Source organism: Rana temporaria, unplaced genomic scaffold (genome assembly GCF_905171775.1).
Source record: "Rana temporaria unplaced genomic scaffold, aRanTem1.1, whole genome shotgun sequence".
Taxonomy (NCBI): domain Eukaryota; kingdom Metazoa; phylum Chordata; class Amphibia; order Anura; family Ranidae; genus Rana; species Rana temporaria.
In genome coordinates this window covers 27,827-54,433 of record NW_024404543.1, presented here as the reverse complement: position 1 = coordinate 54,433, position 26,607 = coordinate 27,827, and the positions used below count along the sequence as shown (strand labels likewise).

At 55.4% G+C, this 26,607-nt stretch overlaps 1 protein-coding gene across 4 annotated transcripts in view; it reads right to left on the bottom strand.

The window, feature by feature from the left end:
* Window positions 1–3,878: 3,878 nt before the first annotated feature.
* The window catches only part of RUSF1 (RUS family member 1), a 36,308-nt gene continuing 13,579 nt past the window's right edge, over window positions 3,879–26,607 (bottom strand). For 3 of the 4 annotated variants that reach the window (XM_040334635.1, XM_040334634.1, XM_040334636.1), the window contains exons 6-15: window positions 26,550–26,582; window positions 21,101–21,206; window positions 16,813–16,914; window positions 14,599–14,669; window positions 11,559–11,743; window positions 10,080–10,137; window positions 8,977–9,047; window positions 8,585–8,683; window positions 8,375–8,446; window positions 3,879–4,229 (exon numbers count right to left, since the gene is read on the bottom strand). In XM_040334635.1, the coding sequence (XP_040190569.1) occupies window positions 4,141–4,229; window positions 8,375–8,446; window positions 8,585–8,683; window positions 8,977–9,047; window positions 10,080–10,137; window positions 11,559–11,743; window positions 14,599–14,669; window positions 16,813–16,914; window positions 21,101–21,206; window positions 26,550–26,582 (886 nt within the window). In that variant the 3' untranslated portion in view covers window positions 3,879–4,140. The remainder of the gene's footprint in view (window positions 4,230–8,374; window positions 8,447–8,584; window positions 8,684–8,976; window positions 9,048–10,079; window positions 10,138–11,558; window positions 11,744–14,598; window positions 14,670–16,812; window positions 16,915–21,100; window positions 21,207–26,549; window positions 26,583–26,607) is intronic. The other variant, XM_040334637.1, reaches the window with a different exon arrangement.

Here is a 26,607-nt window from a genome sequence, read left to right as displayed (position 1 = left end):
GGGAAAACGTTGTTTTATGTCTTCTGAAAAACAACAAAAAAAATTTGAACATGCTTCAATTTTTTTATGTCGTTTTTCAAAACGTTGTTTTTTGTGTCATAAAAAATAATGGTGTGTGGGCTAAAACAACGTTTTTAAACCCGCGCGTGCTCAGAAGCAAGGTATGACGCGAGCTTGAATGGAACAGAGTGCCGCCGTACGTGCTGAACGTAACCGCGCTTTGCTAGAGCATTTTGAAAAAACGATGGTGTGTAGGCAACGTCTTTTTTTAAAATTAAGTTTCAAAAACTTTGTTTTTTTTTTTAATGAGAAAAAACAACTTTTTTTTACAAGACAAAAAACGACCATGTGTACGCGGCATGAGACATTGTGCGCACCAGTGTACTTCTGTGTGAGGGCCGCGCATCCCCTGCGGTGCACTCCGTGTATCCAGTTGGGCTCTCGTAGTACAGACGTCTGGGGGTTCGGTTTCTCATAGTACAGACGTCGGGCTCTCCTAGTACAGGCGTTGGACGTCGGGCTCTCGTAGTACAGGCGTTGGCGTCTGGCTCTCGTAGTACAGACATCGGGGGGGGGGGTCGGGCTCTCCTAGTACAGGCGTTGGCGTCGGGCTCTCCTAGTACAGGCGTTGGCGTCGGGCTCTCCTAGTACAGGCGTTGGCGTCGGGCTCTCCTAGTACAGGCGTTGGCGTCGGGCTCTCCTAGTACAGGCGTTGGCGTCGGGCTCTCCTAGTACAGGCGTTGGCGTCGGGCTCTCCTAGTACAGGCGTTGGCGTCGGGCTCTCCTAGTACAGGCGTTGGCGTCGGGCTCTCCTAGTACAGGCGTTGGCGTCGGGCTCTCCTAGTACAGGCGTTGGGCTCTCCTAGTACAGGCGTTGGCGTCGGGCTCTCCTAGTACAGGCGTTGGCGTCGGGCTCTCCTAGTACAGGCGTTGGCGTCGGGCTCTCCTAGTACAGGCGTTGGCGTCGGGCTCTCCTAGTACAGGCGTTGGCGTCGGGCTCTCCTAGTACAGGCGTTGGCGTCGGGCTCTCCTAGTACAGGCGTTGGCGTCGGGCTCTCCTAGTACAGGCGTTGGCGTCGGGCTCTCCTAGTACAGGCGTTGGCGTCGGGCTCTCCTAGTACAGGCGTTGGCGTCGGGCTCTCCTAGTACAGGCGTTGGCGTCGGGCTCTCCTAGTACAGGCGTTGGCGTCGGGCTCTCCTAGTACAGGCGTTGGCGTCGGGCTCTCCTAGTACAGGCGTTGGCGTCGGGCTCTCCTAGTACAGGCGTTGGGGGGTTGGGCTCTCGTAGTACAGATATTGGCGTCGGGCTCTCGTAGTACAGAAGTCTGGGGGGTCGGGCTCTCGTAGTACAGACGTTGGACGTCGGGCTCTCGTAGTACAGACGTTGGACGTCGGGCTCTCGTAGTACAGGCGTTGGCGTCTGGCTCTCGTAGTACAGACATCGGGGGGGGGGGTCGGGCTCTCGTAGTACAGACATCGGGGGGGGGGGTCGGGCTCTCCTAGTACAGACATCGGGGGGGGGGGGTCGGGCTCTCCTAGTACAGGCGTTGGCGTCGGGCTCTCCTAGTACAGGCGTTGGCGTCGGGCTCTCCTAGTACAGGCGTTGGCGTCGGGCTCTCCTAGTACAGGCCTTGGCGTCGGGCTCTCCTAGTACAGGCCTTGGCGTCGGGCTCTCCTAGTACAGGCCTTGGCGTCGGGCTCTCCTAGTACAGGCCTTGGCGTCGGGCTCTCCTAGTACAGGCCTTGGCGTCGGGCTCTCCTAGTACAGGCGTTGGCGTCGGGCTCTCCTAGTACAGGCGTTGGCGTCGGGCTCTCCTAGTACAGGCGTTGGCGTCGGGCTCTCCTAGTACAGGCGTTGGGGGGTTGGGCTCTCGTAGTACAGATATTGGCGTCGGGCTCTCGTAGTACAGACGTTGGACGTCGGGCTCTCGTAGTACAGACGTTGGACGTCGGGCTCTCGTAGTACAGGCGTTGGCGTCTGGCTCTCTTAGTACAGACATCGGGGGGGGGGGGTCGGGCTCTCGTAGTACAGACGTTGGCGTCGGGCTCTCATAGTAAAGATGTCGGGGGTGGGGGTCGGGCTCTCGTAGTACAGACGTCGGGGGGTTCGGTTTCTCATAGTACAGGCATTGGCGTCGGGCTCTCGTAGTACAGACGTTGGCGTCGGGCTCTCGTAGTACAGACGTTGGCGTCGGGCTCTCGTAGTACAGGCATTGGCGTCGGGCTCTCATAGTAAAGACGTCGGGGGTGGGGGTCGGGCTCTCGTAGTACAGACATTCGCGTCGGGTTCCTGTAGTACAGACGTTGGGGGGTCGGGCTCTCGTAGTACAGACATTCGCGTCGGGTTCCTGTAGTACAGACGTTGGGGGGTCGGGCTCTCGTAGTACAGACATTCGCGTCGGGTTCCTGTAGTACAGACGTTGGGGGGTCGGGCTCTCGTAGTACAGACATTCGCGTCGGGCTCTCGTAGTACAGCGCCGTTCGATCGGCCCTTCATTTACATGGGGTCAGGGTTAATTTAAATGTAGCACGCCCACTACCTGCCTACTTTGAATTAGGCAGGCTTACGCCGACCATATTACGCTACGCCGCGTCAATGTACGGGGCGAGTGCTTTGTGAATACTGCTCTGGTCTCTGTGCGCGCAGTAGCGTATATTCGATATGCTACGCCGGCAAAACTATGCGCCGAGCTACCTGAATCTAGCTGTGTCCAGCTTCCCGACCCTCTTATGTCTAGATCCCCCCGTGTCTCTAATAGGGGGACTGAGAACGCCACTATGATCTGTGATAGTCACAGTCAATGTTGTATATATTGTGTGTTGGCTGTTGTGGACTCTTTTCTGTAATGGTTTGGGGTGTGACTGTATTCTATTGTCTATTGTGTCTGATGCCTCAACTATTATGGGATGTGTAAGCGTCTTGCTGTGGGGAAAGAGGGAGGGGGGATTCCTCCAGCAGTCCCCCCTGCTGATAAGACTTTTACTGATGAGAAGTTTGAACCCACCTGACCTGTTTTCCAAGGGTGGGGGGAAGTGTCTCAAAGTTGGATATCTGTAACATGTGCTTGAATAAAGTAGTCTGCTGGTTTTTACCCAGCACTGAGGTGTTGTCTGGTGACTGGGGGGGCTAAAGAGTCTTGGACGGTGCTGGTTCTGGACAGAGGAAGCATTGACAGCGGACATAGTCCTGTTTGAGGATGAGGGTTCATCACAGTGAGCAGGAAGTGAATAGGAAAGGGGGGACCCAAATAGCGAAGTGTGTAAACACTGGGTATTTATTGGGGTTACAGCTTTAAGGTAGTCACATAATAAACAGGTAAAAAACGAGATTAAAAAAACGAGCAGCGACGTCACTTTCGGGGGTGCCTGTCTAATCCAATCCGACGCGTATCGTCACAGTCACGTGACTTCTTCAGGAAGAGCCATTGCACATTGAGGTGTTTATACACTGAAGAGGATTCACGTCACTTATTCACCGAAGGATCGTATCTGCACCGATCGTCACTCGGAGATCAGCACTTTATCTATCGAGTTTCTCCGGATACCTCTGTGGGAATCTCTTTCTATACTGTGTCAGCATTAGCACTTTGATATGATTATTTTTTTATGCCATTTTTTTTTTCCTGTGTATGTTGAATTCTATGTGATGATGTAGCGTTTAGTATGACATTTTACTCATGTGATGTATTTATGGTAATGAGCCGTCATTCACTAGAGCGCAAAACACCACACATTGATTTTTATATATTGATTGTTGGTAGGGATTGACCAATCCGGTGTCCCATTATCCAGGTAGCGCGGGAATATTCTCTTTATTTAGCGCCGCCGGTCAGCACACATCCGTGAAGGAGAAAAATTACTTGTTTGTAAAATTTATAGAAACAAAAATTTTTTTATTCTTTCCCTACATTTTTTTTTTTTTTGTTTAGAAATATATAACCCCCCACCGGTAATCAAACCCCACCCAAGAGAGCTCTGATTGTGTGAAACAAAAAAAGGGTTAAGATATCACGTGTACAGAGAGTTATATGACCGCGTAATTGTCATTCAAAGTGTGACAGCACTGATATCTGAGAATTGTTCCGGTAGGTGGGTGGTCAATGAGCCAATCACAGCGCACAGTCCTGGTCCACTGTCTTCTCAGAGTTCTTTATTGGAATCCCAGTTTGCTCTCCAGTCATCTGGATCCAACAGATGGCGATCCGTCACCCAGCCTGAGGCAGAGAGTCCTGAGAGAGAAAACACCCCATGAATCACAGCCTTGGAGGGCCCAACCCCAGCCGCAAAGAAAACGAATGACCCAACCCCCGGCCACAAGGCAAACGAAGGACCCAACCCCCGGCCGCAAGGCAAACGAAGGACCCAACCCCCGGCCGCAAAGAAAACGAAGGACCCGGCCGCAAGGCAAACGAAGGACCCAACCCCCGGCCGCAAGGCAAACGAAGGACCCAACCCCGGCCGCAAAGAAAACGAAGGACCCAACCCCGGCTGCAAGGCAAACGCAGGACCCAACCCCGGCCGCAAGGCAAACGAAGGACCCAACCCCGGCCGCAAAGAAAACGAAGGACCCAACCCCGGCCGCAAAGAAAACGAAGGACCCAACCCCGGCCGCAAAGAAAACGAAGGACCCAACCCCGGCCGCAAGGCAAACGAAGGACCCAACCCCCGGCCGCAAAGAAAACGAAGGACCCGGCCGCAAGGCAAACGAAGGACCCAACCCCCGGCCGCAAAGAAAACGAAGGACCCAACCCCGGCCGCAAGGCAAACGAAGGACCCAACCCCGGCCGCAAAGAAAACGAAGGACCCAACCCCGGCTGCAAGGCAAACGAAGGACCCAACCTCGGCCGCAAGGCAAACGCAGGACCCAACCCCGGCCGCAAAGAAAACGAAGGACCCAACCCCGGCCGCAAAGAAAACGAAGGACCCAACCCCGGCCGCAAGGCAAACGAAGGACCCGGCCGCAAGGCAAACGAAGGACCCAACCCCGGCCGCAAGGCAAACGAAGGACCCAACCCCCGGCCGCAAGGCAAATGAAGGACCCAACCCCGGCTGCAAGGCAAACGAAGGACCCAACCCCGGCTGCAAGGCAAACGAAGGACCCAACCCCGGCTGCAAGGCAAACGAAGGACCCAACCCCGGCTGCAAGGCAAACGAAGGACCCAACCCCGGCCGCAAGGCAAACGAAGGACCCAACCCCGGCCGCAAAGAAAACGAAGGACCCGGCCGCAAGGCAAACGAAGGACCCAACCCCCGGCCGCAAGGCAAACGAAGGACCCAACCCCGGCCGCAAGGCAAACGAAGGACCCAACCCCGGCTGCAAGTCAAACAAAGGACCCAACCCCCGGCCGCAAAGAAAACGAAGGACCCAACCCCCGGCCGCAAGGCAAACGAAGGACCCAACCCCGGCCGCAAGGCAAACGAAGGACCCAACCTCGGCCGCAAGGCAAACGCAGGACCCAACCCCGGCCGCAAGGCAAACGAAGGACCCAACCCCGGCCGCAAAGAAAACGAAGGACCCAACCCCGGCCGCAAGGCAAACGAAGGACCCAACCCCGGCCGCAAAGAAAACGAAGGACCCAACCCCGGCTGCAAGGCAAATGAAGGACCCAACCTCGGCCGCAAGGCAAACGCAGGACCCAACCCCGGCCGCAAGGCAAATGAAGGACCCAACCCCGGCCGCAAAGAAAACGAAGGACCCAACCCCGGCCGCAAGGCAAACGAAGGACCCAACCCCGGCCGCAAAGAAAACGAAGGACCCAACCCCGGCCGCAAGGCAAACGAAGGACCCAACCCCAGCCGCAAGGCAAACGAAGGACCCAACCCCGGCCGCAAGGCAAACGAAGGACCCAACCCCGGCCGCAAAGAAAACGAAGGACCCAACCCCCGGCCGCAAGGCAAACGAAGGACCCAACCCCCGGCCGCAAGGCAAACGAAGGACCCAACCCCGGCCGCAAAGAAAACGAAGGACCCAACCCCCGGCCGCAAGGCAAACGAAGGACCCAACCCCGGCTGCAAGGCAAACGAAGGACCCAACCCCGGCCGCAAGGCAAACGAAGGACCCAACCCCGGCCGCAAGGCAAACGAAGGACCCAACCCCGGCCGCAATGCAAACGAAGGACCCAACCCCGGCTGCAAGGCAAACAAAGGACCCAACCCCCGGCCGCAGAGAAAACGAAGGACCCAACCCCCGGCCGCAAGGCAAACGAAGGACCCAACCCCGGCCGCAAGGCAAACGAAGGACCCAACCCCGGCCGCAAGGCAAACGAAGGACCCAACCCCGGCCGCAAGGCAAACGAAGGACCCAACCCCGGCCGCAAAGAAAACGAAGGACCCAACCCCCGGCCGCAAGGCAAACGAAGGACCCAACCCCCGGCCGCAAGGCAAACGAAGGACCCAACCCCGGCCGCAAAGAAAACGAAGGACCCAACCCCCGGCCGCAAGGCAAACGAAGGACCCAACCCCGGCTGCAAGGCAAACGAAGGACCCAACCCCGGCCGCAAGGCAAACGAAGGACCCAACCCCGGCCGCAAGGCAAACGAAGGACCCAACCCCGGCCGCAAAGAAAACGAAGGACCCAACCCCCGGCCGCAAGGCAAACGAAGGACCCAACCCCGGCTGCAAGGCAAACGAAGGACCCAACCCCGGCCGCAAGGCAAACGAAGGACCCAACCCCGGCCGCAAGGCAAACGAAGGACCCAACCCCGGCCGCAAGGCAAACGAAGGACCCAACCCCGGCTGCAAGGCAAACAAAGGACCCAACCCCCGGCCACAGAGAAAACGAAGGACCCAACCCCCGGCCGCAAGGCAAACGAAGGACCCAACCCCGGCCGCAAGGCAAACGAAGGACCCAACCCCGGCCGCAAGGCAAACGAAGGACCCAACCCCGGCCGCAAGGCAAACGAAGGACCCAACCCCGGCCGCAAAGAAAACGAAGGACCCAACCCCCGGCCGCAAGGCAAACGAAGGACCCAACCCCCGGCCGCAAGGCAAACGAAGGACCCAACCCCGGCCGCAAAGAAAACGAAGGACCCAACCCCCGGCCGCAAGGCAAACGAAGGACCCAACCCCGGCTGCAAGGCAAACGAAGGACCCAACCCCGGCCGCAAGGCAAACGAAGGACCCAACCCCGGCCGCAAGGCAAACGAAGGACCCAACCCCGGCCGCAAGGCAAACGAAGGACCCAACCCCGGCCGCAATGCAAACGAAGGACCCAACCCCGGCTGCAAGGCAAACAAAGGACCCAACCCCCGGCCGCAGAGAAAACGAAGGACCCAACCCCCGGCCGCAAGGCAAACGAAGGACCCAACCCCGGCCGCAAGGCAAACGAAGGACCCAACCCCGGCCGCAAGGCAAACGAAGGACCCAACCCCGGCCGCAAGGCAAACGAAGGACCCAACCCCGGCCGCAAAGAAAACGAAGGACCCAACCCCCGGCCGCAAGGCAAACGAAGGACCCAACCCCCGGCCGCAAGGCAAACGAAGGACCCAACCCCGGCCGCAAAGAAAACGAAGGACCCAACCCCCGGCCGCAAGGCAAACGAAGGACCCAACCCCGGCTGCAAGGCAAACGAAGGACCCAACCCCGGCCGCAAGGCAAACGAAGGACCCAACCCCGGCCGCAAGGCAAACGAAGGACCCAACCCCGGCCGCAAGGCAAACGAAGGACCCAACCCCGGCCGCAAGGCAAACGAAGGACCCAACCCCGGCCGCAAGGCAAACGAAGGACCCAACCCCGGCTGCAAGGCAAACGAAGGACCCAACCCCGGCTGCAAGGCAAACGAAGGACCCAACCCCGGCTGCAAGGCAAACGAAGGACCCAACCTCGGCCGCAAGGCAAACGAAGGACCCAACCCCGGCCGCAAGGCAAACGAAGGACCCAACCCCGGCCGCAAAGAAAACGAAGGACCCGGCCGCAAGGCAAACGAAGGACCCAACCCCCGGCCGCAAGGCAAACGAAGGACCCAACCCCGGCCGCAAGGCAAACGAAGGACCCAACCCCCGGCCGCAAGGCAAACGAAGGACCCAACCCCCGGCCGCAAGGCAAACGAAGGACCCAACCCCCGGCCGCAAGGCAAACGAAGGACCCAACCCCCGGCCGCAAGGCAAACGAAGGACCCAACCCCCGGCCGCAAGGCAAACGAAGGACCCAACCCCCGGCCGCAAGGCAAACGAAGGACCCAACCCCGGCCGCAAGGCAAACGAAGGACCCAACCCCCAGCCGCAAGGCAAACGAATGACCCAACCCCCGGCCGCAAGGCAAACGAAGGACCCAACCCCGGCCGCAAGGCAAACGAAGGACCCCGGCCGCAAGGGAAAGAACCCTGATTATGAAGTACATCCGGTCATGTGACCAGCATCCGGGAGTTCATTGTTACCTTGGCCGAAGTCCAGGAAGAGGTGATCCATCTGGATGTGTGTCTCCTCCAGGACCAGGTAACGTTGGGGATCTGATGAGACAAGTGTGGAGAGGTCATACCGGGAGATTCTTGACACCAAGAGGAACACAGGCTGGATGATAGCGAGACATGGGTGAGGAATACAGACCTTCCTCCTCACAGCTCCCTCTATAGGAAGGATGACCTTACCTGAGCTCCCAGCCTTCCTGTGCAGGATCTCTGCATGGACCACAGATCTAATGATGTCCACAGTGCCCGCCTCTTCATGTAATACCACCGCCAGCCGGCCTGCCAATCAGACACACAACCAAAGGCTCAGGATGTATGAGGTGGCAGTGTGAGGGCTTAGTCTGGGTTAGTTAGGTTATATGCCATTGCCGGGGAGGGCTTAGTCAGGTTAGTTGGGTTATGTGCCATGGCAGGGAGGGTTGAGTCTGGGTTAGTTAGGTTATAAGCCATTGCCGGGGAGGGCTTAGTCAGGTTAGTTGGGTTATGTGCCATGGCAGGGAGGTCTGGGTTAGTTAGGAATAGGTTAAGGGATCAGTAAGTGTGTCCCGTCATTATAGAAAACATTCCATTACCGGTATCGGCTCTCCAGCCCAGCAGGTAGCGGGAACGGTTTCCTTTCTTCAGCTGCTCCAGCTGGGAGACGCTATAAGAGAGGGAAAGATAAGAGGAGATACACGGGGTACACACACCACTCCAGGGGTGACAGGGCTATCATAAGAGGAGATACACGGGGTACATGGCTATCCTAAGAGGAGATACACGGGGTACACACACCACTCTAGGGGTGACAGGGCTATCATAAGAGGAGATACACGGGGTACACACACCACTCCAGGGGTGACATGGCTATCTAAGAGGAGATACACGGGGTACACACACCACTCTATGGGTGACAGGGCTATCATAAGAGGAGATACATGGGGTACACACACCACTCCAGGGGTGACACGGCTATCCTAAGAGGAGATACACAGGGTACACACCACTCCAGGGGTGACAGGGCTATCCTAAGAGGAGATACACGGGGTACACACACCACTCTAGGGGAGACACGGCTATCCTAAGAGGAGATAGATACACGGGGTACACACACCACTCTAGGGGTGACACGGCTATCCTAAGAGGAGATACACGGGGTACACACACCACTCTAGGGGAGACATGGCTATCCTGAGAGGAGATACACGGGGTACACACACCACTCTAGGGGTGACAGGGCTATCCTAAAAGGAGATACACGGGGTACACACACCACTCTAGGGGTGACACGGCTATCCTAAGAGGAGATACACGGGGTACACACACCACTCTAGGGGTGACAGGGCTATCCTAAGAGGAGATACACGGGGTACACACACCACTCTAGGGGTGACACAGCTATCCTAAGAGGAGATACACGGGGTACACACACACCACTCTAGGGGTGACAGGGCTATCCTGAGAGGAGATACACGGGGTACACACACCACTCCAATGCTAAGAGGAAGTTCACTCCCAGTCCATATATTGATTCCTATCTCAAGCCCGGGTGAAGGGGGCATTTTTAGACCCTTGAAACGCATCGTATGTTCTTTCTATTGTCCCTGTATGTGGACCTTGCAGCAGAGGGAGGGGGGGCTCCTCAATTCATGTTTGTCACGTTACAGATATGACCAGTAATGTGTGTAAATTGTACCTGGAGACCAACGTACTGAGGGGCACTCCCAGACTGAGGGGTACCTGCGAGCCCAGACCTAGAGAGAGGAACATAGTCACCCATCACAACAGGAGAGAAGAACACTACGACCTTTCATCACAACTGGAGAGAAGAACACTACGACCTTTCATCACAACTGGAGAGAAGAACACTCAGACCTTTCATCACAACTGGAGAGAAGAACACTACGACCTTTCATCACAACAGGAGAGAAGAACACTACGACCTTTCACCACAACTGGAGAGAAGAGCACTACGACCTTTCATCACAACTGGAGAGAAGAGCACTACGACCTTTCACCACAACTGGAGAGAAGAACACTACGACCTTTCACCACAACTGGAGAGAAGAGCACTACGACCTTTCACCACAACTGGAGAGAAGAACACTACGACCTTTCATCACAACAGGAGAGAAGAACACTACGACCTTTCATCACAACTGGAGAGAAGAGCACTACGACCTTTCACCACAACTGGAGAGAAGAGCACTACGACCTTTCACCACAACTGGAGAGAAGAACACTACGACCTTTCATCACAACTGGAGAGAAGAACACTACGACCTTTCATCACAACTGGAGAGAAGAACACTACGACCTTTCACCACAACTGGAGAGAAGAGCACTACGACCTTTCACCACAACTGGAGAGAAGAACACTACGACCTTTCATCACAACTGGAGAGAAGAACACTACGACCTTTCATCACAACTGGAGAGAAGAACACTACGACCTTTCATCACAACTGGAGAGAAGAGCACTACGACCTTTCATCACAACTGGAGAGAAGAACACTACGACCTTTCACCACAACTGGAGAGAAGAACACTACGACCTTTCATCACAACTGGAGAGAAGAACACTACGACCTTTCATCACAACTGGAGAGAAGAACACTACGACCTTTCATCACAACTGGAGAGAAGAACACTACGACCTTTCATCACAACTGGAGAGAAGAGCACTACGACCTTTCATCACAACTGGAGAGAAGAACACTCAGACCTTTCATCACAACTGGAGAGAAGAACACTCAGACCTTTCATCACAACTGGAGAGAAGAACACTCAGACCTTTCATCACAACTGGAGAGAAGAACACTCAGACCTTTCATCACAACTGGAGAGAAGAACACTCAGACCTTTCATCACAACTGGAGAGAAGAACACTACGACCTTTCATCACAACTGGAGAGAAGAGCACTACGACCTTTCATCACAACTGGAGAGAAGAACACTACGACCTTTCACCACAACTGGAGAGAAGAGCACTACGACCTTTCACCACAACTGGAGAGAAGAGCACTACGACCTTTCACCACAACTGGAGAGAAGAGCACGATGACCTTTCATCACAACTGGAGAGAAGAACACGATGACCTTTCATCACAACCACCCAGAGAGCTGATAAATGTGCCAATCATACTGGGAGCGCCTCCCTCCAATAACGACATACCAGGAAGTAGCGGCTCCATGCAATTCGCTTCAGCTGGTCTAAGAATCCGTCCCTGCTGCAAAAAATGTTCCAGGATGATACTGAGCCGTGATTTGTTAAGAGTGTCCATGACAACCGAGCGGACAGCTCTGTAATTTGCATAGAGGTGGAGGGAGGTGAGGAAAAGAAAGAGAAGGTAGGTTACCCTTAAAAGACAAAAAAAAAAAAAAACAGACTTTGATCAGATACTAAAAATACCCCAAAAACCCCCAAATACCCCATCATCATATCTCATCTGATATAACCTCCGATCCTCCACACTCCGAGTCCTACAGACCCATCTCATCTGATATAACCTCCGATCCTCCACACTCCGAGTCCTACAGACCCATCTCATCTGATATAACCTCCGATCCTCCACACTCCGAGTCCCACAGACCCATCTCATCTGATACAACCTCCGATCCTCCACACTCCGAGTCCTACAGACCCATCTCATCTGATACAACCTCCGATCCTCCACACTCCGAGTCCCACAGACCCATCTCATCTGATACAACCTCCGATCCTCCACACTCCGAGTCCCACAGACCCATCTCATCTGATACAACCTCCGATCCTCCACACTCCGAGTCCTACAGACCCATCTCATCTGATATAACCTCCGCTCCTCCACACTCCGAGTCCTACAGACCCATCTCATCTGATACAACCTCCGATCCTCCACACTCCGAGTCCCACAGACCCATCTCATCTGATACAACCTCCGATCCTCCACACTCCGAGTCCTACAGACCCATCTCATCTGATATAACCTCCGATCCTCCACACTCCGAGTCCTACAGACCCATCTCATCTGATACAACCTCCGATCCTCCACACTCCGAGTCCCACAGACCCATCTCATCTGATACAACCTCCGATCCTCCACACTCCGAGTCCTACAGACCCATCTCATCTGATATAACCTCCGATCCTCCACACTCCGAGTCCTACAGACCCATCTCATCTGATACAACCTCCGATCCTCCACACTCCGAGTCCTACAGACCCATCTCATCTGATATAACCTCCGATCCTCCACACTCCGAGTCCTACAGACCCATCTCATCTGATATAACCTCCGATCCTCCACACTCCGAGTCCTACAGACCCATCTCATCTGATATAACCTCCGATCCTCCACACTCCGAGTCCTACAGACCCATCTCATCTGATATAACCTCCGATCCTCCACACTCCGAGTCCTACAGACCCATCTCATCTGATACAACCTCCGATCCTCCACACTCCGAGTCCTACAGACCCATCTCATCTGATACAACCTCCGATCCTCCACACTCCGAGTCCTACAGACCCATCTCATCTGATATAACCTCCGATCCTCCACACTCCGAGTCCCACAGACCCATCTCATCTGATATAACCTCCGATCCTCCACACTCCGAGTCCCACAGACCCATCTCATCTGATACAACCTCCGATCCTCCACACTCCGAGTCCTACAGACCCATCTCATCTGATATAACCTCCGATCCTCCACACTCCGAGTCCTACAGACCCATCTCATCTGATATAACCTCCGATCCTCCACACTCCGAGTCCTACAGACCCATCTCATCTGATATAACCTCCGATCCTCCACACTCCGAGTCCTACAGACCCATCTCATCTGATATAACCTCCGATCCTCCACACTCCGAGTCCTACAGACCCATCTCATCTGATATAACCTCCGATCCTCCACACTCCGAGTCCTACAGACCCATCTCATCTGATATAACCTCCGATCCTCCACACTCCGAGTCCTACAGACCCATCTCATCTGATACAACCTCCGATCCTCCACACTCCGAGTCCCACAGACCCATCTCATCTGATACAACCTCCGATCCTCCACACTCCGAGTCCTACAGACCCATCTCATCTGATATAACCTCCGATCCTCCACACTCCGAGTCCTACAGACCCATCTCATCTGATATAACCTCCGATCCTCCACACTCCGAGTCCTACAGACCCATCTCATCTGATACAACCTCCGATCCTCCACACTCCGAGTCCTACAGACCCATCTCATCTGATATAACCTCCGATCCTCCACACTCCGAGTCCTACAGACCCATCTCATCTGATATAACCTCCGATCCTCCACACTCCGAGTCCTACAGACCCATCTCATCTGATATAACCTCCGATCCTCCACACTCCGAGTCCTACAGACCCATCTCATCTGATATAACCTCCGATCCTCCACACTCCGAGTCCTACAGACCCATCTCATCTGATATAACCTCCGATCCTCCACAATCCGAGTCCTACAGACCCATCTCATCTGATATAACCTCCGATCCTCCACACCTCTCATATCCCTTCCCTCCAAGTCCTAGAGATCGGTCCTGACCGCTATCCTCTCCAATCCCCCACATCCTATCCCCTTTTTGTCCTACAGATCTGTTCTGTCTGATGACCCCCCCGGATCATCCACACCTATCATCTCTCCGAGTCCTGGAGACCTGTCCCATCCGATCCTCCTCACGTCTCTCCTCCTCATTCCCATATAATTTGTCCCCTCTGATCCTCCTCACATCTCATTTCTCTCCTCATCTGTCTCATGTGATGTCCCCTCTGCTCCTCCTCACATCTCTCCTCCTCTGTCTCATGTGATGTCCCCTCTGATCCTCCTCACATCTCATTTCTCTCCTCATCTGTCTCATGTGATGTCCCCTCTGCTCCTCCTCACATCTCATTTCTCTCCTCCTCTGTCTCATGTGATGTCCCCTCTGCTCCTCCTCACATCTCAGCTGTCTCATGCGATGTCCTCTCTGCTCCTCCTCACATCTCATTTCTCTCCTCCTCTGTCTCATGTGATGTCCCCTCTGCTCCTCCTCACATCTCAGCTGTCTCATGCGATGTCCTCTCTGCTCCTCCTCACATCTCATTTCTCTCCTCCTCTGTCTCATGTGATGTCCCCTCTGCTCCTCCTCACATCTGGAACATTCTCTTCCACACTTCTGTTTGTCATTCTTACAGAATATGGGTACAAATTTCCTCCACTTACCACAGATTTTCTGACACCAAAGGGACAACCAGAAGGCTGATGAGTAACCCGGCGAGATTGACCAGCGTCTCCTGCAAGAAGCACTCTGTGTTAGAGGGACAGCCCAGAGAGCGACGTGTAGACAGCAAGAAGAGAGAGTGATCCCTTCACATGATCAGTGGATGGAAACACTCGGAGCGGACTATCAGACTCAGGAACCTTTTCATCCATTCATGATACCATTCAAGGACCTCTAGCCCCCCAAAAAACAATAAATGAGACCACATGCTCACAATCAAAAATCTGGACCTGATCAATAACCCCAATGACTTAACCAATAACATGGACCTAATCAATAACCCCCAATGACCTCATCAATAACCCCAACCTGATCAATAACCCCCAATGACCTGATCAATAACCCGAACCTGATCAATAACCCCCAATGACTTAACCAATAACATGGACCTAATCAATAACCCCAACCTAATCAATAACCCCCAATGACCTCATCAATAACCCGGACCTAATCCATAACCCCAATGACTTAACCAATAACATGGACCTAATCAATAACCCCCAATGACCTGATCAATAACCCGAACCTGATCAATAACCCCCAATGTAAAGGGAAAAAATATGTGCGCTACCCAAAAACAAAAATAAGTGTAACAAAGAATGAACCCTGAACGGGAGTGAAGCAGCTGCACAGGAAGGTGACAAAACTCAGACAAATGTGGATGGTAATGTGGCGCTACGTGTGAGCCAAAAAGCAATGGCTGTGTACACCCAATGGGGTGTGACCATATGTTGTGACACAAAGGATGTAATGGCAAAAATTGCACCTCAACAAAATGTGAAATTCAAATCAATAAAGTGAACAATATAAACAACAATGTAATGCAGTGTCCATAGACAATAAAACGATGAAGATGTCATGAGATGGTGAGGAACTTCCCAACAGAAATCTTCAAATATGAGGTGGAATACATAGGCGCTTACCGCAACCATTGGACCCAAATGTCGTATGACAGTGGATGGATCGAGCTTGGAATGTCCCACAGAGATGTCACCAGAAGGAAATGGAGTCTACCTCCTAGGTAGTCAACCCAGGAAAGGGCAGGAAGACCAGATGTTCATCGGCCACCGACTACTCCAATACTGAAGATCCTAGTAAACCTTGGGTATGGCAATCATAAAAGATCCTCCAAACACGATCTGGTTCAGGTAAGTGAGAACCCTGGCATGGGCACTGGAAACCAACTGGAGAGGGCCCAGAAAAACCTTATCTTCCACAAATTCATGTAAAGAGAAGAAGAAAATGGGGCTCCAATGGTGTAGGACTCAGGGATATGCAATTAGTGGACCTCCAGCTGTTGCCAAACTACAAGTCCCATCATGCTTCTCTCTGGGTGTCATGCTATGCATGATGGGACTTGTAGTTCTTTAACAGCTGGAGGTCCACTAATTGCATATCCCTAGTGTAGGTCATAAAGAGGTTTTATTATGTATATTGTTTTTTCATTAAAACCTCTTTATGACCTACACCATTGGAGCCCCATTTTCTTCTTCTCTTTACATGAATTTGTGGAAGATAAGTTTTTCTGGGCCCTCTCCAGTTGGTTTCCAGTGCCCATGCCAGGGTTCTCACTTACCTGAACCAGATCGTGTTTGGAGGATCTTTTATGATTGCCATACCCAAGGTTTACTAGGATCTTCAGTATTGGAGTAGTCGGTGGCCGATGAACATCTGGTCTTCCTGCCCTTTCCTGGGTTGACTACCTAGGAGGTAGACTTCATTTCCTTCTGGTGACATCTCTGTGGGACATTCCAAGCTCGATCCATCCACTGTCATACGACATTTGGGTCCAACGGTTGCGGTAAGCGCCTATGTATTCCACCTCATATTTGAAGATTTCTGTTGGGAAGTTCCTCACCATCTCATGACATCTTCATCGTTTTATTGTCTATGGACACTGCATTACATTGTTGTTTATATTGTTCACTTTATTGATTTGAATTTCACATTTTGTTGTGGTGCAATTTCTGCCATTACATCCTTTGTGTCACAACATATGGTCACACCCCATTGGCTGCACACAGCCATTGCTTTTTGGCTCACACGTAGCGCCACATTACCATCCACATTAACCCCCAATGACACAACGATTACCCAGCTATAGAGGAATGTGGGCACAGATCTTCACATGAGATGGGTGGGGGCTCAGCACTGACCTGACTCCCGTCTTTGGCACAGACATCCGCCATGTTGTCTCTTCTGGCTTGGTGAACTGTAAGAGCGGCACGTGTGGCCCCGCCAGCAACCCCCACAATGCACTGCAACACAGACACACCATTAGATATAAAATGCTGCCAGTCCTACCAAGACAAAGCCTACAGTGCCCCACTTCTCCGCCATTATCGACCCAACCCCCGCCCTATTCTTCTACCCCAAACTCCTCCCCAGAGCACATCCCTGCTCCACACTCCTCCCCTGTCCCTCCTCCACAGAGCCTGTCCATACTCCTCCCCTGTCCCTCCTCCACAGAGCCTATCCTTCTGCCCCATACTCCTCCTCCACAGAGCCCGTCCACACTCCTCCCCCTGTCCCTCCTCCACAGAGCCCGTCCACACTCCTCCCCCTGTCCCTCCTCCACAGAGCCCATCCATACTCCTCCCCTGTCCCTCCTCCACAGAGCCTATCCTTCTGCCCCATACTCCTCCTCCACAGAGCCCATACACACTCCTCTCCTGTCCCTCCTCCACAGAGCCCGTCCACACTCCTCCCCCTGTCCCTCCTCCACAGAGCCTGTCCATACTCCTCCCCTGTCCCTCCTCCACAGAGCCTATCCTTCTGCCCCATACTCCTCCTCCTCCACAGAGCCCATACACACTCCTCCCCTGTCCCTCCTCCACAGAGCCCATCTATACTCCTCCCCTGTCAGTCCTCCACAGAGCCTGTCCATACTCCTCCCCTGTCCCTCCTCCACAGAGCCTATCATTCTGCCCCATACTCCTCCTCCACAGAGCCCGTCCACACTCCTCCCCCTGTCCCTCCTCCACAGAGCCCATCCATACTCCTCCCCTGTCCCTCCTCCACAGAGCCTATCCTTCTGCCCCATACTCCTCCTCCACAGAGCCCATACACACTCCTCCCCTGTCCCTCCTCCACAGAGCCTATCCTTCTGCCCCATACTCCTCCTCCACAGAGCCCGTCCACACTCCTCCCCTGTCCCTCCTCCACAGAGCCCGTCCACACTCCTCCCCCTGTCCCTCCTCCACAGAGCCCGTCCACACTCCTCCCCCTGTCCCTCCTCCACAGAGCCCGTCCACACTCCTCCCCCCTGTCCCTCCTCCACAAAGCCCATCCATACTCCTCCCCTGTCCCTCCTTTACAGAGCCCATACACACTACTCCCCCTGTCCCTCCTCCACATAGCCCGTCCACACTCCTCCCCTGTCCCTCCTCCACAGAGCCCGTCCACACTCCTCCCCCTGTCCCTCCTCCACAGAGCCCGTCCACACTCCTCCCCTGTCCCTCCTCCACAGAGCCCGTCCACACTCCTCCCCCTGTCCCTCCTCCACAGAGCCCGTCCACACTCCTCCCCTGTCCCTCCTCCACAGAGCCCGTCCACGCGCCTCCCCCTGTCCCTCTTCCACAGAGCCCGTCCACACTCCTCCCCCTGTCCCTCCTCCACAGAGCCCGTCCATACTCCTCCCCTGTCCCTCCTCCACAGAGCCTATCCTTCTGCCCCATACTCCTCCTCCACAGAGCCCATACACACTCCTCCCCTGTCCCTCCTCCACAGAGCCCGTCCACACTCCTCCCCTGTCCCTCCTCCACAGAGCCCGTCCATACTCCTCCCCTGTCCCTCCTCCACAGAGCCCGTCCACACTCCTCCCCTGAGCCCGTCCACACTCCTCCCCCTGTCCCTCCTCCACAAAGCCCATCCACACTCCTCCCCTGTCCCTCCTTTACAGAGCCCATCCACACTCCTCCCCCTGTCCCTCCTCCACAAAGCCCATCCATACTCCACCCCTGTCCCTCCTCCACAGAGCCCATACACACTCCTCCCCTGTCCCTCCTCCACAGAGCCCGTCCACACTCCTCCCCTGTCCCTCCTCCACTGAGCCCATCCACACTCATCCCCAATCTTTCCTCAACAGAGCCCGTCCACACTCCTCCACAGAGCCCGTCCACACTCCTCCCCTGTCCCTCCTCCACAGAGCCCGTCCACACTCCTCCACAGAGCCCGTCCACACTCCTCCCCTGTCCCTCCTCCACAGAGCCCGTCCACACTCCTCCCCTGTCCCTATTCCACTGAGCCCATCCACACTCCTCCCCAATATTTCCTCAACAGAGCCCGTCCACACTCCTCCCCCTGTCCCTCCTCCACAGAGCCCGTCCACACTCCTCCCCCCTGTCCCTCCTCCACAAAGCCCATCCATACTCCTCCCCTGTCCCTCCTTTACAGAGCCCATCCACACTCCTCCCCAATATTTCCTCAACAGAGCCCGTCCACACGACTCCCCTGTCCCTCCTTCACAGAGCCCATCCCTGGCTCCACACTCCTCCCCTGCCCCTCCTCACCCCCCTCCCCCATCTCTCTAACCTTGTTATTGAAGTATTGGGAGATGTTATGTTTTATGCTTATAATGTGTATTGTACTTTGTATTCAGGGTTGTAGGGGCCGAATAGTTTGGTCACCTAGGCTGGTTTAAGTGACTAGTGAATTAGTTCACCTTCATTATATCGCTGTCAGCTGCAGTTTCCTTTGCGTACAATAATGTGATCAGCCGATTGTGTGATCTATAAATTCTGTGTGAGTTCCAGTTCTCATACAAGCTGTTGTCGGCTAGTCTTGTACGCTCAGCTATAATATCTGGTTCCTATGTGCAAACTGGAGAAAGCGGTATACTGACAGAATCTGGGAAGTTGCCTCCTGCCCCTCCTCCTCCACAAAGCCTATCCCTGCTAAATGCTCCTCCCATGCACAGCTTACCCAGAGCCTATCCCTGCCTCGTACTTGATCTCTGCATTGCCTTCACAGAGCCCTAGGCTTCTTCCTTGCCTTAAACTCCCCCCTCCCCCTGCATTGCCTTCACAGATCCTATATTGGCTCTATAGTCCTTTACTGCACTGCCTCCGCAGAGCCTATACCCCACCTCCCTTCCCCAGCACTGCCTCCGCAGAGCCTATACACCACCCCCCTTCCCAAACACTGCCTATACCCCACCCCCTTCCCAAGCACTGCTTCCGCAGAGCCTATACACCACCCCCCCTTCCCAAGCACTGCCTATACCCACCCCCTTCCCAAGCACTGCTTCCGCAGAGCCTATACGCTACCCTCGTTCCCCAGCACTGCCTCCACAGAGCCTATACCCCACCCCCCTTCCCAAGCACTGCCTATACCCCACCCCCCTTCCCAAGCACTGCTTCCGCAGAGCCTATACGCCACCCCCGTTCCCCAGCACTGCCTCCGCAGAGCCCATACCCCACTTTCCCCAGAACTGCCTCCGCAGAGCCCATACCCCACCCCCCCTTCCCCAGCACTGCCTATACCCCACCCCCCTTCCCCAGCACTGCTTCAGCAGAGCCCATACCCCCCTTTCCCCAGGACTGCCTCCGCAGCGCCTATACCCCACCCCCTTTCTCCAGCACTGCCTCCGCAGAGCCTATACCCCACCCCCCTTCCCCAGCACTGCCTCCGCAGAGCCTATACGCCACCCGTTCCCCAGCACTGCCTCTGCAGAGCCTATACCCCACCCCCCCTTCCCCAGCACTGCCTCCGCAGAGCCTATACCCCACCCCCCCTTACCCAGCACTGCCAATACCCCACCCCCCTTCCCCAGCACTGCCAATACCCCACCCCCCCTTCCCCAGCACTGCTTCCGCAGAGCCTATACGCCACCCCCGTTCCCAAGCACTGCCTCCGCAGCACCTATACCCCACCCCCCTTTCTCCAGCACTGCCTCCGTAGCGCCTATACCCCACCCCCCTTCCGCAGAGCCTATACGCCACCCCCGTTCCCCAGCACTGCCTCCGCAGAGCCTATACCCCATCCCCCAGCACTGCCTTTGCAGAGCCCATACCCCCCCTTTCCCCAGCACTGCCTCCGCAGAGCCTATACCCCACCCACCTTCCCAAGCACTGCTTCCGCAGAGCCTATACGCCATCCCCGTTCCCCAGCACTGCCTCCGCAGAGCCTATACCCCACCCCCTTCCCAAGCACTGCTTCCGCAGAGCCTATACGCCACCCGTTCCCCAGCACTGCCTCCGCAGAGCCTATACCCCCCCCTTCCCCAGCACTGCCAATACCCCACCCCCCTTCCCCAGCACTGCTTCCGCAGAGCCTATACGCCACCCCCATTCCCAAGCACTGCCTCCGCAGCACCTATACCCCACCCCCCTTTCTCCAGCACTGCCTCCGTAGCGCCTATACCCCACCCCCCTTCCCCAGCACTGCCCCTGCAGAGCCTTCTCAATTGTCCATCATAGAGAACATGCACTAGCGGATCCTGACCTTGAAGAGTCCAGCGGTGCACACTGTCAGAGTGAAGCATGATGGGAAGACAGGAGCCACAATCTCCATGAAGATTGCCATATCATTCAACACATCGGCAAACAGCCTAAAAAGAGGAGAAATTCAGTCACAGCTGCATGGAAAGTCACCAACTAAAGATGAAGACCAAGGTGGCCCAAAACGAACGGTGAAATATGTGACCATCTGTTAGATCAGAGATGTCAGAGGACAACATGGAAGGAGTCAGACTCGTAGGATGGAGGGGAGGCTGGGGTTGGAGGACAAATAAAGCCATTGGAGGACGGGCAGTTTTATGCAAATTTGGCAATATCAAAAGAGTTGGCGGGGGAAAGTGGGGGATATCGGAAGGGTTGGAAAATGGTGGGTGATATCGGGAGGGTCGGAGGACGGTGGGCGATATGGGAAGGGCAGGGGGACGGTGGGCGATATGGGAAGGGCAGGGGGACGGTGGGCAATATCTGAAGGGTCGGAGGACAATGGGGGATATGGGAAGGGTCAGAGGACAATGGGAGATATGGGAAGGGTCCGAGGACAATGGGAGATATGGGAAGGGTCCGAGGACAATGGGAGATATGGGAAGGGTCCGAGGACAATGGGAGATATGGGAAGGGTCCGAGGACAATGGGAGATATGGGAAGGGTCCGAGGACAATGGGAGATATGGGAAGGGTCCGAGGACAATGGGAGATATGGGAAGGGTCGGAGGGGGACGGTGGGCAATATCTGAAGGGTCGGAGGACAATGGGAGATATGGGAAGGGTCCGAGGACAATGGGAGATATGGGAAGGGGAGAGGGACGGTGGGCGATATCTGAAGGGTCGGAGGACAATGGGAGATATGGGAAGGGTCCGAGGACAATGGGAGATATGGGAAGGGTCCGAGGACAATGGGAGATATGGGAAGGGTCCGAGGACAATGGGAGATATGGGAAGGGTCCGAGGACAATGGGAGATATGGGAAGGGTCCGAGGACAATGGGAGATATGGGAAGGGTCCGAGGACAATGGGGGATATGGGAAGGGTCCGAGGACAATGGGGGATATCGGAAGGACAATGGGGGATATCGGAAGGGTCGAAGGACAATGGGCGATATCTGAAGGGTCCGAGGACAATGGGGGATATGGGAAGGGCAGGGGGACGGTGGGCAATATCTGAAGGGTCGGAGGACAATGGGAGATATGGGAAGGGTCCGAGGACAATGGGAGATATGGGAAGGGGAGGGGGACGGTGGGCGATATCTGAAGGGTCGGAGGACAATGGGGGATATCGGAAGGACAATAGGGGATATCGGAAGGGTTGAAGGACAATGGGGGATATGGGAAGGGTCGGAGGACAATGGGGGATATGGGAAGGGTCCGAGGACAATGGGGGATATGGGAAGGGTCCGAGGACAATGGGGGATATGGGAAGGGTCCGAGGACAATGGGGGATATGGGAAGGGTCCGAGGACAATGGGGGATATGGGAAGGGTCCGAGGACAATGGGGGATATGGGAAGGGTCCGAGGACAATGGGGGATATCGGAAGGGTCGAAGGACAATGGGGGATATCGGAAGGGTCGAAGGACAATGGGGGATATCGGAAGGGTCGGAGGACAATGGGGGATATCGGAAGGGTCGGAGGACAATGGGGGATATCGGAAGGGTCGGAGGACAATGGGGGATATCGGAAGGGTCGGGGGACAATGGGGGATATCGGAAGGGTCGGAGGACAATGGGGGATATCGGAAGGACAATGGGGGATATCGGAAGGGTCGAAGGACAATGGGGGATATCGGAAGGGTCGGGGGACAATGGGGGATATCGGAAGGACAATGGGGGATATCGGAAGGGTCGAAGGACAATGGGGGATATCGGAAGGGTCGGGGGACAATGGGGGATATCGGAAGGACAATGGGCGATATCTGAAGGGTCGGAGGACAATGGGGGATATCGGAAGGACAATAGGGGATATCGGAAGGGTTGAAGGACAATGGGGGATATGGGAAGGGTCGGAGGACAATGGGGGATATGGGAAGGGTTCGAGGACAATGGGGGATATGGGAAGGGTCCGAGGACAATGGGGGATATGGGAAGGGTCCGAGGACAATGGGGGATATGGGAAGGGTCCGAGGACAATGGGGGATATGGGAAGGGTCCGAGGACAATGGGGGATATGGGAAGGGTCCGAGGACAATGGGGGATATGGGAAGGGTCCGAGGACAATGGGGGATATCGGAAGGGTCGAAGGACAATGGGGGATATCGGAAGGGTCGAAGGACAATGGGGGATATCGGAAGGGTCGGAGGACAATGGGGGATATCGGAAGGGTCGGAGGACAATGGGGGATATCGGAAGGGTCGGAGGACAATGGGGGATATCGGAAGGGTCGGGGGACAATGGGGGATATCGGAAGGGTCGGAGGACAATGGGGGATATCGGAAGGACAATGGGGGATATCGGAAGGGTCGAAGGACAATGGGGGATATCGGAAGGGTCGGGGGACAATGGGGGATATCGGAAGGACAATGGGGGATATCGGAAGGGTCGAAGGACAATGGGGGATATCGGAAGGGTCGAAGGACAATGGGGGATATCGGAAGGACAATGGGGGATATCGGAAGGGTCGAAGGACAATGGGGGATATCGGAAGGGTCGGGGGACAATGGGGGATATCGGAAGGGTCGGGGGACAATGGGGGATATCGGAAGGGTCGGGGGACAATGGGGGATATCGGAAGGGTCGGAGGACAATGGGAGATATGGGAAGGGTCCGAGGACAATGGGAGATATGGGAAGGGTCCGAGGACAATGGGGGATATGGGAAGGGTCCGAGGACAATGGGAGATATGGGAAGGGTCCGAGGACAATGGGAGATATGGGAAGGGTCCGAGGACAATGGGAGATATGGGAAGGGTCGGAGGGGGACGGTGGGCAATATCTGAAGGGTCGGAGGACAATGGGAGATATGGGAAGGGTCCGAGGACAATGGGAGATATGGGAAGGGGAGAGGGACGGTGGGCGATATCTGAAGGGTCGGAGGACAATGGGAGATATGGGAAGGGTCCGAGGACAATGGGAGATATGGGAAGGGTCCGAGGACAATGGGAGATATGGGAAGGGTCCGAGGACAATGGGAGATATGGGAAGGGTCCGAGGACAATGGGAGATATGGGAAGGGTCCGAGGACAATGGGAGATATGGGAAGGGTCGGAGGGGGACGGTGGGCAATATCTGAAGGGTCGGAGGACAATGGGAGATATGGGAAGGGTCCGAGGACAATGGGAGATATGGGAAGGGGAGAGGGACGGTGGGCGATATCTGAAGGGTCGGAGGACAATGGGAGATATGGGAAGGGTCCGAGGACAATGGGAGATATGGGAAGGGTCCGAGGACAATGGGAGATATGGGAAGGGTCCGAGGACAATGGGAGATATGGGAAGGGTCCGAGGACAATGGGAGATATGGGAAGGGTCCGAGGACAATGGGGGATATCGGAAGGGTCCGAGGACAATGGGGGATATGGGAAGGGTCCGAGGACAATGGGAGATATGGGAAGGGTCCGAGGACAATGGGGGATATGGGAAGGGTCCGAGGACAATGGGGGATATGGGAAGGGTCCGAGGACAATGGGGGATATGGGAAGGGTCCGAGGACAATGGGAGATATGGGAAGGGTCCGAGGACAATGGGAGATATGGGAAGGGTCCGAGGACAATGGGAGATATGGGAAGGGTCCGAGGACAATGGGGGATATGGGAAGGGTCCGAGGACAATGGGGGATATGGGAAGGGGAGGGGGACGGTGGGCGATATGGGAAGGGGAGGGGAGGGGGACGGTGGGCGATATCTGAAGGGTCCGAGGACAATGGGGGATATGGGAAGGGCAGGGGGACGGTGGGCAATATCTGAAGGGTCGGAGGACAATGGGAGATATGGGAAGGGTCCGAGGACAATGGGAGATATGGGAAGGGTCCGAGGACAATGGGAGATATGGGAAGGGTCGGGGGACGGTGGGCGATATCTGAAGGGTCGGAGGACAATGGGGGATATCGGAAGGACAATAGGGGATATCGGAAGGGTTGAAGGACAATGGGGGATATGGGAAGGGTCGGAGGACAATGGGGGATATGGGAAGGGTCCGAGGACAATGGGGGATATGGGAAGGGTCCGAGGACAATGGGGGATATGGGAAGGGTCCGAGGACAATGGGGGATATGGGAAGGGTCCGAGGACAATGGGGGATATGGGAAGGGTCCGAGGACAATGGGGGATATGGGAAGGGTCCGAGGACAATGGGGGATATGGGAAGGGTCCGAGGACAATGGGGGATATGGGAAGGGTCGGAGGACAATGGGGGATATCGGAAGGGTCGGAGGACAATGGGGGATATCGGAAGGGTCGGAGGACAATGGGGGATATCGGAAGGGTCGGAGGACAATGGGGGATATCGGAAGGGTCGGGGGACAATGGGGGATATCGGAAGGGTCGGAGGACAATGGGGGATATCGGAAGGACAATGGGGGATATCGGAAGGGTCGGAGGACAATGGGGGATATCGGAAGGGTCGGAGGACAATGGGGGATATCGGAAGGGTCGAAGGACAATGGGGGATATCGGAAGGGTCGGAGGACAATGGGGGATATCGGAAGGACAATGGGGGATATCGGAAGGGTCGAAGGACAATGGGGGATATCGGAAGGACAATGGGGGATATCGGAAGGGTCGAAGGACAATGGGGGATATCGGAAGGACAATGGGGGATATCGGAAGGGTCGAAGGACAATGGGGGATATCGGAAGGGTCGAAGGACAATGGGGGATATCGGAAGGACAATGGGGGATATCGGAAGGGTCGAAGGACAATGGGGGATATCGGAAGGGTCGGGGGACAATGGGGGATATCGGAAGGGTCGGGGGACAATGGGGGATATCGGAAGGGTCGGAGGACAATGGGGGATATCGGAAGGGTCGGAGGACAATGGGGGATATCGGAAGGACAATGGGGGATATCGGAAGGGTCGAAGGACAATGGGGGATATCGGAAGGACAATGGGGGATATCGGAAGGGTCGAAGGACAATGGGGGATATCGGAAGGACAATGGGGGATATCGGAAGGGTCGAAGGACAATGGGGGATATCGGAAGGACAATGGGGGATATCGGAAGGGTCGAAGGACAATGGGGGATATCGGAAGGGTCGGGGGACAATGGGGGATATCGGAAGGGTCGGGGGACAATGGGGGATATCGGAAGGGTCGAAGGACAATGGGGGATATCGGAAGGGTCGGGGGACAATGGGGGATATCGGAAGGGTCGGGGGACAATGGGGGATATCGGAAGGGTCGGGGGACAATGGGGGATATGGGAAGGGTCCGAGGACAATGGGGGATATCGGAAGGGTCGGAGGACAGCGGCTAACAGCGGGGTTCAGGAAAAGTCACACACAGGACTTACCTCCATCTCTTGGCGTCACAGTCCAGCTGACTCCTAAGTAAAAAGAAGAGCAGCCATG